Below are 12,520 nucleotides of genomic sequence, written 5' to 3' on the forward strand. Positions count from 1 at the left end.
TAATCTAAACTAAACAGATTTTTATTTTAAAAATGGTTTACTTTTTTTTGAAATAGTAAAATATTTTACTAGCATTCTATAGAATTGGTCACAATTTTGTTATAAAAATATGAAGTAGAAACAGTTTATATTACAATTGACTATTATCAACTACTTAGGCATATTTCAAGGACGTCTGATAAAACAGTAAGGTAAGATTTTATTTATCTTAACTGTAAGATTATAGAACAAAAAATACAGTTAGGATAACTGCAATCCTACAATTTCCTAATTGAAAACTAATGAGGAATTATTACTTTATGAGACAGTTCTATTAACAATTTAGAAAATTTATCTAATATATTATTCTGCAAAATCACCAAAAAAACTTACTTTTTGAAAGAGATATGAATATAATTTGAAATTTACTATTTAAAAGACATAAATGTGGAAAGTGGAATGGATTTTCAATTTCTCTATTTTAGAAGACAGAAGAAACTAGTCATGAATAAAAATATCTAGCATTGCTCTAAAGCTTTCAAGACATAACCCTTTCTAAAACAGTTATTGTGATATGTACTCAAATTGTGGGTTATTTAGGCTACTAATCACCATTAGATATAATTAAGAATTGAATGTAAGAAAAAAGCTGCCATATGTTTTAAAGATTTGGTTGACTACAAAAAATACAGCTGTAGCAAATCAAGTAATAATTATCCATGTGACTAAATGTAATATACTGTATGAATGAGGAAACAAAAAGCATTGTTAAATGAAAAAAAAAAAAAAAACTGATGAACTCAAACACCATGCTGCTGCCTCAAGGGGACAGAAGGGGCATTTCAGTAGTAGAAATAGATGAAATGCTGTATTTACTTTGTAGACAAATCAAGAAATATCTACAGGATTCTGAGTACTGCATTTCTAAGGGCTGGTCTTAAAAATTTCTAAATGTTTTATATAACACTGTACAAACTCTTGATGGTGAATAACTCTAGTCCAATAAAAACAGAATACCCTTTTCTAGATCTCAATTTTTTGCTATCTACTGGACCATCTCCCATCAGCATACAAATGCTATAATCTCCTCCATCTTAAAAAATCCTTCTCTTGACTTTGCTCTTGCCTCCAGCTGCTGAGATTTTATTTCTTTGCTCCCCTTTACAATAGAACTCCTTGAGAGAGTTGTCTTATAGTTATTTCCAAATCCTTTTCCTCCTCTTCTCCCTTAATCTCCCTTACTCACTAATCAGCCGTTTGCCCATAAAACCTCACTGACAGTGATCTTGTCAGTACCACCAATTAACTCTACATAGCTCATCATTTCCTTTCTATCTTCCTGGAAGCTACTCTTTCCTGGTTTTTCTTCTACTTCATTGGTCCTTTCTTCTCAATTTCTCTAAATTTCTTTTTTGGTGGTTTTTCCTTTTCTCCCTGAGCTCTTAAATCTTAGAATGGCTCAAGGCTCAGACCTGGATCCTCTTCACTGCTGCATCTATACACACTAAATGGCCCAGTAATCTCATCCAATCTTAAGTTCCAGAAGCGGGATGTTTGTGTTTTACGCACTGATATAGTCCAAGTACCAGCAATAACAATAACAAATTAAAAAAGCTGAACACAAAGCAGGCATTTGAATATATGGTTAAATATCATACCTATACCTATGCTGCCCTGGTAACTTTAACTAAGAGTATTAAATATTTACTAATGCATTTTACCCGATTTTTGTGAAGAAAGAGCTACGACCAATGCAGGATCAATCTCACAAGGTAATCCGGCAGCTGATGATAACTCATACACATTCATTGCAACCTGATAAAAACAAAAGAATTACAGAGCAATAAACAGTCTAACAAATTTCTGAGAAAGCTCACTGTTTATTAGTGTCTGCCTAGAAGAACACCAGAGAATTTAGGAAACTTGGCTGAAGCAGAAACTACAGCATAACTAAGTATACTGAACAACTGATTCAATGTAGGCTGAATACTGTGAGGTGTTGCTGGTTCTAACTACATACTGCTAGGCCAAACAAAACTTGTATACTTTCTGTGGCACATTCCAACAGGATAATTCTAAAGTTATCACTTTGCTTGGAAGCATGAATATAAAATATCAAGTCAGAAAAGATGAATAAATGAAGAAAGTGAATCAATATTACTAGACCTGTGTTTATGTCCATAGTAGTTTAATGAAAAATTATAGTGGTTCAATGTCTAATCATATCGTATCTATAAATATAGCAAATTACTTATAATAGGTTTTTAAAGGAGTATTCATTTAAAAATCTGATAAGGGAATTTCTAATAACGAAAGTAATTTTTCTGTATCACACATAGATTTCAAATATTCAAGGCATTCTGATTGCTCAATAACCTCAGAAGAAAACTATCTATATAACTGGTTACCTCTGATATTGTGACAAAAAACCTTAGTATAAAATATGAAGTAAAATAGTATAGCTTAGAAAAACTGGGAACATGGCAGGGATTAAGTTCTAGATTAAAATGTTTGTAATCTATTACTCACTTCACACACAAAAATTAACTCAAAATGAATCATAAACCTAAATGTAAGAGCTAAAACTGTAAAATGCTTAGAAAAAAATACAGGCACAAATCATCATGACACTGCATTAGGCAATGGTTTCTTAGATTGACACCAAAAGCACAAACAAACCCCCAAAAACAGATAAAATGGACTTCATTAAAACTAAAAGACACCACCAACCTATATAGAATTAGAGAAAAGATTTGCAAATCATGAATCTGTTAATGGACTTGTATCCAAAGTATATGAAGAACTCACAAACAGAAAAAGACAACCCAATTTAAAATGTCAAAGGCTTTGAATAGTTATTTCTCCAAAGAAGACACAGCAATAACCAGTAAACATGAAAACATGTTCAACATAATTTGCCATCAGGAAAATGCAAATATAAACAATGAAATGCCACTTCACACTCACTAGATGGCTATGATTAAGAACACAGACAATTACAAGTATTAGCGAAGACGCAGAAAAAGTGAAACCCTCATACAATGCTGGTAGGAATGCAAAATGACACACCCAATTTGAAAACAGTTTAGCAGTTCCTCAAAAAGCTAAACATACAGTTTTCATAGGACCCAGCAATTCTCTCCTGGTATATACTCAAGAGAAATAATACACGTTCACACATAAAAACTTGTACACGGATGTTCACAGTAGCAGTGTTTCTAATAGCTAAGAAGTGAAAACAACCCAGATGTCCATCAATTGATGTGAATAAACAAAATGTTGTATATCCATACAATGAAACATTATTCAACAATCATTAAAGTACTGATATGTGCCGTAATATGTATGAATCCTGAAAATATGCTAAGTGAAAGAAGCCAGTAACAGAAGACTACACATGACCATTTATGTAAGTGTCCAAAGTAGGCTAATTTAAACAGGAAGTAGATTAGTCGTTGCCTAGGGCTGGGGGTGGGGGAGAAGAAGTGGAATGGGGAGTGACTGCTAATGGGTACAAGGCTTCTTTTTGGGGATGATGAAAATGTTCTAAAATTGACTGTGGTGATGGTTGAAAAACTCTGTCACTACACTAAAAACCACTGAATTGTGCATTATAAATGAGTAAATTTTCTGATAGGTGAATTATAACTCAATAAAGCTGTTTAAAAACTTTTTTTTTTTTTAAAGTTAAGTTCTATCGAAAGTTTGCTGGAAACTAAACATGATTATGTCAGGTGAAAATTGAATGGTTGCTCAGAATATTAATTAGAATTCTTATAATTCTGCACATCAGTGTCTTCTCAAGAACTGATTAGTTTTGTCTCCTTAACTTTATTTTTTCTGTAGTGTTTCCACTTAGGAAATCATTTTGAGCTATTTGTACATAGTTTTCAATCACAGAATCACAAGACAATCACTGATCTCAAATGTTTATTCTGCACAAAACACTGTAAGAGAAACAATAGCAACAACACCAAAAAAACAAAGTCTGGGTCTTCAAGATATATACCATTTGGTACAAATATAAGTAGAAAAATATAATTATAATACAAGGCAGATTATATTCAGCTCCACAGGAGATAAACAAGTTCTCTGATAACACTAAGAAAAAAGAAGTTCTTTATCACTGGAGAATCTAGGAATGGTTCTTAGAAAATGGCAATCAAATCAGGCCTTAAAATACAGGCAGGATTTCAAAAGGCAGAAAGAAAAAAGGTTGGTATTTTCAAGTAGAATAAATTAGAAGGTAAAACAGATAGATGTGAGAATGCAACAGAAAGATCTAGTTAGCTCACAGAATACCATATAAAAAGAGGGACAGTAAGAAACAGAGTGAGAGAAGGAAGAAAGAAGTGGTAGAAGATAAGCCTCAAAAAGTTTGAGTGGCACCAATTTTTTTTTTTTTTTTTTTTTTTGAGATGGGAGTTTTGCTCCTGTTGCCCAGGCTGGAGTGCAATGGCACAATCTCAGCTCACCACAGCCTGCACCTCCTGAGTTCAAGAGATTCTCCTGCCTCAGCCTCCCGAGTAGCTGGGATTACAGGCATGCACTGCCATGCCCAGCTAATTTTGTATTTTTAGTAGAGATGGGGTTTCTTCATGTTGGTCGGGCTGGTCTCGAACTCCTGACCTCAGGTGATCCACCCACCTTGCTCAGGTGATCCGCCCACCTCGGCCTCCCAAAGTGCTGGGATTAGAGTCTTGAGCCACCATGCCCAGCCTGAATGGCACCAATTTTAGAAGAGTCTTGGTGTCATACAAAGGAGTTTAGATATTATTTTTTTCACTCGGTGTTTTTCAAGATATGTGAAACAGAAACAGTCTCTCTAAGAAATGTGTCGGCTTAGAAAACACAAATGTGAGCCCTGATATAACACTTACTAGATGTATAACCACTGGTCAATCATTACTAGGATTAGATCAATAGTTGGATTTCATGGCTCAATAGATTTTCAAAACAAAAACTGTAAGCTCACAGAAGGCTACCAACCTGCTGTTTTATATATATATTACATATAATAGAATACTAAAAATCTTAAAATTACAGCCTACAATTACATCCTTTTATAAGAAATGACTTAACATCTATTTTAAACTTATTGAATTTCATTGTATTTAAAACGACTATTATTTCATTGCCTCATCTTTCTTTTTTTTGAGACGCAGTCTCACTCTGTTGCCCAGGCTGGAGTGCAGTGGCAAGGTCTCGGCTCATTACAAGCTCTGCCTCCCAGGTTCACGCCATTCTCCTGTCTCAGCCTCCCGAGTAGCTGGGACTACAGGTGCCCGCCACCATGCCCGGCTAATTTTTTTTTTTTTTTGTATTTTTAGTAGAGATGGGGTTTCACCGTGTTAGCCAGGATGGTCTCGATCTCCTGACCTCATGATCCGCCGGCCTTGGCCCCCCAAAGTGCTGGGATTACAGGCGTGAGCCACTGTGCCTGGCCACCTCATCTTTCTTAATTTTCTTTATCAACACGTATAAACAGCTATCCATTTAAGGAAAAAAAATCTATTTTTAGTCAATTTTGCATTGCTATAGGTGATCAAAGAAGACTGACTTTCAAAATGCCTAGGTAGTATTTTGGTGCTGAGCTCTCAAAGATTCAATTACAAAGGCAAGCATGCTAACTAACCACTCTAAAACAGAAACTTTATAGTAGTTTAGGATTTATTACATTTTATTGCATATGTAATTTAAATATTTCACTTTAGAGACTGTAAACCCCAACTATAAATGATATTATTACCTTCATATCGGTTTCCCTTGGAATGTGATCCTTAAAATCTTCAATTGAACTTACAAGAAAAGGAATATGGTAGGATAAGACCTAGGCAGGATAACAAATAAGAATACAGAATTATTTTTCAATGCCAACCCCTAAACTTACAAAATATTACCAATTGATTAATTTTAGTTTTCATAAAAATTATTGTACTTTATCTTTCAGTGATTTTTCAAAAATTTCAAGACATATGAAAATTAAATGCATTCAAAATTATTCAATTAAAGCCAGTATAGTCAAAATTGAAAATACTGATAACGAAGAGCACTGAAAAAGTAGTGCAATAACCACGCAAGTTATACTCTCCAAGTAGCAGTACCAAAACAAAAAATGAGCTTAAATAACTAATTTTATGTACGTTATTTTCTGTAACTACTAAAACTGGAATTTTAATTATATAATTGCTAAGTATGAATCTGAAACATAACTTTAAATTTCTGAGAAATTAAAAGGGATTGTTTGGATACTGAGTATCTACTTCTAATGGTTTCTTACATCTCTAAGTGCTTCTTGTGCCAATGATCGGAAGGATAAAATTACACCAATTATTGTCATCCTCTTCAAGACACTGTCAACAGCTAAATTCAAAGAAACAGAAGGAGAAGAGAATAAAAAAGTGTGAACTGGATTCTTTCTTAACCTTGGAAAAAAAAATCTAAATTTATTAAAGTAATAAAATTCCCATGATAAAAGGCACAATTAACAGTAATTTGATTACAATAATGATTAAAGAGAGAAAGATATTGATAGCTGATATTTAAACTGGTTAAACTTTTAAGTAACTATAGTTTCCATCAAATGGAGTACATTGTGTTCTTTTAAATGGGTTAGATGGTTCACAAGTAGCTAACTATAAATTATATTTATAATATAACTTTATATAAATTATATTACCACCTTCTGAAACCCTATTTCAGAAAAGGTAGGGGCAGAAAGAAGGGAAGAGAGACTAGGTGAGAAAGAAGCTGATCAGAGTGAACAGGAGTTAAATCCTCAAGCGGCCCAGGAACTCAGCAGTGCTAAATTCTTAAATTGTTAAGGTCTTGAGTTAAGAAACAAAAAATGCCTGTTGAGAACACAAGCAGTTTTGGCAGGACCAGTTTGCTGAAGCTGAACAGATTTGATCACTTACATATTGGTTAGAGAACATTATTCTAAAAATGGTTAATAGATTTTCAAGGCTGAGCATGGTGGTTCACATCTGTAATCCTAGCATTTTAGGAGGCTGAGCCAGGAAGACTGCTTGAGCCCAGGAGTTCACAAGCAGCCTGGGCAACACAGCAAGACCCTGTCTCTACAAAAAATAAAAAAAATCAGTCGGGTGTGGGGGCATGAGCCTGTGGTCCTAGTACTCAGGAGGCTAAGATGGGAGGAGCCTCTGAGTTCAGGAATTAGAGGTTGCAGTGATCATGCCACTGCACATCAGCCTGGGTAAAGGAGCAAGACCCCATCTCTAAAAAAAAATAAAACTCTGTTAACAAAGTAGGATTGGAAGGGTCAATATGATGGTTCAATACCTTCACATTTTATAAAGCCAAAACAAACATTTATTGCATGCCATATACAAAGGCTTACACTGTGTAGTAAAAGAAGAAATATAAACAGAATAATGATCTAAACCTCAAATAGCAGACGATCTAAATGGGCTGTCATGAAAACTAAGAAATATAATTCCATTTAAGTAAACTAAAAAAGATATATATACAGACCTATATTTGTATATACATAACAAATTTCTGGAAAGAGATGTATATACTACAGTAACTGTTAAAGTTACTAGTTGAGGAGTAGGAATAGAGAGAAGTGTTTTATTTTTGACTTTCTACCTTCTGTGTAGCTTGTTTAAACTTTGACCATATCATCTTTTACTAAACCATACAAATAGGCCTAATATAAGCCAAATACGAATTAAAAGTCATGTTAACAAAATGACGTAAGGCGCAAATTTATTAAAAATTCCATGTGAGCAGGAACTACTCTTAATCTTTTCATCTACCTGTAGCACTCAGCACAGTGTCTGATACCCAGATGACCAGCAGATATTCAATTAAATGGTAATTCAAGATGAGACTAGGTCGGGTGGCTGAGGCGGGTGGATCATTTGAGGTCAGGAGTTGAAGACCAGCCTGGGCAACATGGTGAAACCCCGACCCTACTAAACATCCAAAAATTAGCCAAGCCTGGTGGCACATGCTTATAGTCCCAGCTACTCGGGAGACTGAGGCAGGAGAATCGCCTGAACCCAGGAGGCGGAGGCTGCGGTGAGCCAAGACTGCCCTGCCCCACTGCATTCCAGCCTGGGCGACAGAGTGAGATGCCACCTCAAAAGAAAAAAAGAGAGAGAGACTAGGAAATTGCTAATACCCAGAGAAGAAATGATGGTGAAAGAAAAGATTTCTCTGAGAAATGTTATCCAAGTTGGGCATAAAGGGGGATTAAGAAGAAAAAAGCCTTCCAGTCCAGAAAATAAAGCAGTAACAAATTCAGAAAAAGGAATGACAGAGAATAAAGTGAAGAATCAGAGAAGATTCAGTGTGATATAGCCATATATTTTCCAAAGTATATTACCCAGAAATTAATCAAGTTCTCAAAGACTATACCCTACAACTTCACCTTGAATGTGTACAATAATGACACATTAAAAGTTCTAAGATACTTCACAGTAAGAAGCACTGCTTAATGTATTGTGTAATGGATTATTTGCCAAACCATTTGACCACTGGCACTTCCCTTCACCCCACATAACATCCACTAACTTCCTAAGGAACTAACTCTAGAACAGAGGCTATGTGGGTCTTGGACCAGGCAAACAAATAGGTAGTGGGGGACAGGAAGAGAAGTAATGCCGGTCAATTATTTCATTAATCCAAATAATAGCTTTTGAATGTCATGCTAAGGAGTTTATACTGTATCCTTCAAGCAATGAGGGTGTTGTTCAGGGTTTTCAAAATATGAAGAGTTATATGAAAAGAATTCTGTTTAGAAATGACTCTTCCCACTTTAAAAATAATGACCTAAATAAAAAAAAAATTAATGTAGTATAGGGCCAAACAATGTATACCTTTGGACCAAATGTGACATACCAATTTGTAAACTCTCATCTATAAGACATAGCTACTGCACACGGAATATGAGGAGTGAAAGAATCAGAGAGGATGCCCAAGTTTTCCAGTGTGAGTCACTGGATAGATGGTGAGAGAGGTAACAAAATAGTCAATAAAGAAAACATCAGGTTTTTTCTCCCCACCTATTTATACCTGCCATGGAAGAGATACTTCCCATTCCAGGGATGTTGTGAAAAACCTGTGGGTCATATAGCTGAAAATATTTAACACAATGTTTCTAAACTTTTGTATGATTTCAAATGACCCCGAGGACTTGTTAAAACACAGACTGCTGGGCCTCAGCCCCAGAGATCTGAGTCAGCAGGTCTGAGGTGGGGCCCAAAAATTTACATGCTTAACAAATGCCCAGGTGGTGCTGTTACATGGTTATACTTTGAGAAGCCCCGGTCAAACTAGTACTTGGTATTAAACATCTGGAGATCAACAGAAGAGAGTTAAGGCTGAAGATAAATATTGGATAAGGGAAGAGAAAATTTGGGATACAATTTTTCCAATAGGATTGCAGAGTAAAAACGGAAGAGTAAGATATCACAAACTGACACTACGTAAAAGATGAACCTGCAAAAACGAGGAAGAGTAGAGATAAAAGTATTGGCAAATAAAGAAAATAAAGCTTTAATAAAAAGGAGAATAAAAGAGATAAACACTACGGAGAAATAAACAGAATGAGAGTTGAGGAAAAAGCACCAAATCTTGCAAATGAGTAGTCACCAACCTTTCAGAAAGGTTTCAGGAAAGTGGACATATTACAGCATACCAAGAGTGGACAGGTGGGACGATCAAACAGTGCATACAAACTAGTGAAAAAGTTTCAAAGTAAGACAGGTGGTAAGATGAAAAAGAGGCCAGTTTAACAACAGACTTAAAAAGTGTTATTTCACAAGCAGTACTTGGCTTTCAGGGTGCAGGAGACTTTCTAGGGATCAGGAAAACTGCTTTGTGGGAATGAATGTAGCAAAAACTCAAGGGTATGGCAGCATAAGGGAGAATACACTAACCAAATTTCATAGTCCAGAATGGATAAAATACATAAAGCCAGGAATAGGTGATCAGGAAAGCTGAGAGGCATGAAAGTTTCAATGAGCTAGAACAAGGAGTTCAATCGGTGCAAAGGAATGGGAGAGCTAGAAGACATGGCTATGATCTGAGAGTTGAATTTCAAAGTTCAAGATTTTTACTGGTGGAATAATTTCAGGAAATAATAACATCTAAAGTACTGCTAAAGTAAAGATCTTCAGAGGCAACTTATAGGTTTGTAGACGATGGCAGAAAGGTATAAGTGAATAGAATGAGTTTTCAAAAGAAAAAATTGCTGTAGGAAAACTAGAAATATTTTTAGTCTGGAATCAGGGAGTCAGTAAAGCAATGAACCTAGTCCCAGGAAACATAAAGTCAGAGAATAAAAAAATATGAAACAGAGACATAAGGAGATTTGCCCAAGTCACACAGAAGTCTTAAAACGGATAATAAGGCCAGGCACGGTGGCTCACGCCTGTAATCCCAACACTCTAGGAGGTTGAGGTGGGTGGATCACTTGAGGTCAGGAGTTCGAGACCAGCCTGGACAACACTGTGAAACCCCATCACTAAAAATACAAAAATTAGCTGAGTGTGGTAGTGCATGCCTGTAGTCCTAGTTACTTGGGAGGCTGATGCAGGAGAATTGGTTGAACCAGGAGGTGGAGGTTGCAGTGAGCTGAGGTTGTGTCATCACACTCCAGCCTGGGTGCCAGAGCAACGCTCCATGTCAAAAAATTAAAAAATAAAGATAGATAAAATAAAATAAAAATAAAGTAATAAATTCCAGATTGCCTCCCAATTCAGACCTACTTTTAATAAATCATAATGCTTTATCTTTTAAAAAGAATGTGCTTGTTGACTGTGAAAAACTTCAAAAACACATTGACTTCTGGATATGGACATGGGGAGAAGGAAGCACAAAAATAAAAAAAAAAGAATGTTTTGGAAAACAGTTCAATTGCTGAAAAAATAGTTCTCTCTACTCTCCTAAATAAGTCACTCTCAAGTGAATCTTTTCTTTTTCCAAATTATAGAAAAGACTTAATAAATTATATTTAAAGACAAATTTGATATATATGGGTCATTAATATTCAACAATTTAGATTTTGGTTTTGGCCAATTCCAAAATGGCCAATGAGTTAGAGGTAATGAGTCACCACTAACTATTACACACAAAATTCAAGTAAGCAGAATCTTGACAAACGACTATGAATTTTATTTTGAAAACTTACAAATTCTGTTTGGAATTTTACCAAATTCCATTGTTTCAATTCCACAAATGAGAGTTAAATAAAGTATTGAACACTGCAGTGGATTATTTGCTTCTAACTAGATGGTACAGTCAAAAGATTGTTAGTAGGAAAGTAAATAGGGTTAAGGCCAATGGGGTTGTCAAATGAGTATTAAAAAATGGGAGTATTAAAACATGAAAAAAACAAAAATAATAAGAATAAAGGAGTAGAAAATATAAGCTAGTAAACCAATGTACAATAACAAAAGAAAGATGAGGAGAGTTTTAAAAAGTAATTTCCTACTTATTCGTACTCCTTCTCCCTATAATGCTATCAAGTCTATTTTTTTTTTGTTTTTTAAAGTATCATATAATAAAAATGACCTTTTCTTTTCCTTTTGGTATACAGCTCCATTTTTTTTTTCTTTGAAATACAGTTTTGCTCTTGTCACCCAGGCTGTAGTGCAATGGTGCTATCTCAGCTGACTGCAACCTCCACCTCCTGGGTTCAAGCAATTCTCCTACCTCAGCCTCCCGAGTAGCTTGGATTATAAGCATGTGCCATAATGCCTGGCTAATTTTTGTATTTTTAGTAGAGACAGGGTTTTAACATGTTGGCCAGGCTGGTCTGGAATTCCTGATCTCAAGTGATCTGCCTGCCTTGGCTCCCAATGTGCTGGGATTACACGCCTGGGCCACCGCACCCAGCCCCAAATGTTATCATGTACAGATTTGTGTTACCACTATGTGACACATATGATAGGTTTGTATCACCACTATGGTGAACAGTTTCATCACCCTAAAAATCTCCCTCATTGCTTTCCCTTTATAGTCCTGGCAACCACGGATCTGTCCTATAAGGTAATCTTTAATTCTTATTCAATAAGAATTAAATAAGTTTTACAGGATAAAATAGCTTAATAAAGTGATTCTCTACAGCATTTAAGAGAAAAATGTCAAATGTGAAGTATGTTAAATACATGTATGGCTTTAGTTTTCTTCTGGATTATTTTTTGTTTAGGAACATAAACTTGTTCTCTGGCTTTCTCAAATACAAAGAATATTTTATTAGGGATTTCATTTTTCTTTTTAGTGTTGAGAAGGCTTTTAAATTAATCAAGAAGTATGACTTTAAAATAATTTTTCATTATAACTTTTAACAGTTCAAGTAAAAAAAGCAAAAGAAAATAACATTAGATAAAGTATATCTAAAACAGTTATCTGGCTGAACACACTTTAATACTTAAGATTCACTGTTATTTGACAATATACCTCCCACAAAGGATCAATGTCAAGAAGACATTACATTTTTTTTTAAAGTTGTAGGTTCAGGTTTTCATCAATCTTAGATAAGAACAAAAAGAAACAAATTACTGATCAC

General features: G+C 35.0%; 1 protein-coding gene across 4 annotated transcripts in view; it reads right to left on the minus strand.

Moving 5' to 3' along the window:
* NCKAP1 (NCK associated protein 1) overlaps window positions 1-12,520 on the minus strand; it is a 117,918-nt gene that overhangs the window by 7,110 nt on the left and 98,288 nt on the right. For all 4 annotated transcript variants that reach the window (XM_003253818.3, XM_030804257.1, XM_003253817.3 and 1 more), the window contains 3 exons: window positions 6,260-6,342; window positions 5,729-5,809; window positions 1,701-1,794 (listed from right to left, as the gene is read on the minus strand). In XM_003253818.3, the coding sequence (XP_003253866.1) occupies window positions 1,701-1,794; window positions 5,729-5,809; window positions 6,260-6,342 (258 nt within the window). The remainder of the gene's footprint in view (window positions 1-1,700; window positions 1,795-5,728; window positions 5,810-6,259; window positions 6,343-12,520) is intronic.

The sequence above is a fragment of the Nomascus leucogenys genome, chromosome 22a (assembly GCF_006542625.1).
Source record: "Nomascus leucogenys isolate Asia chromosome 22a, Asia_NLE_v1, whole genome shotgun sequence".
NCBI classification, from domain to species: domain Eukaryota; kingdom Metazoa; phylum Chordata; class Mammalia; order Primates; family Hylobatidae; genus Nomascus; species Nomascus leucogenys.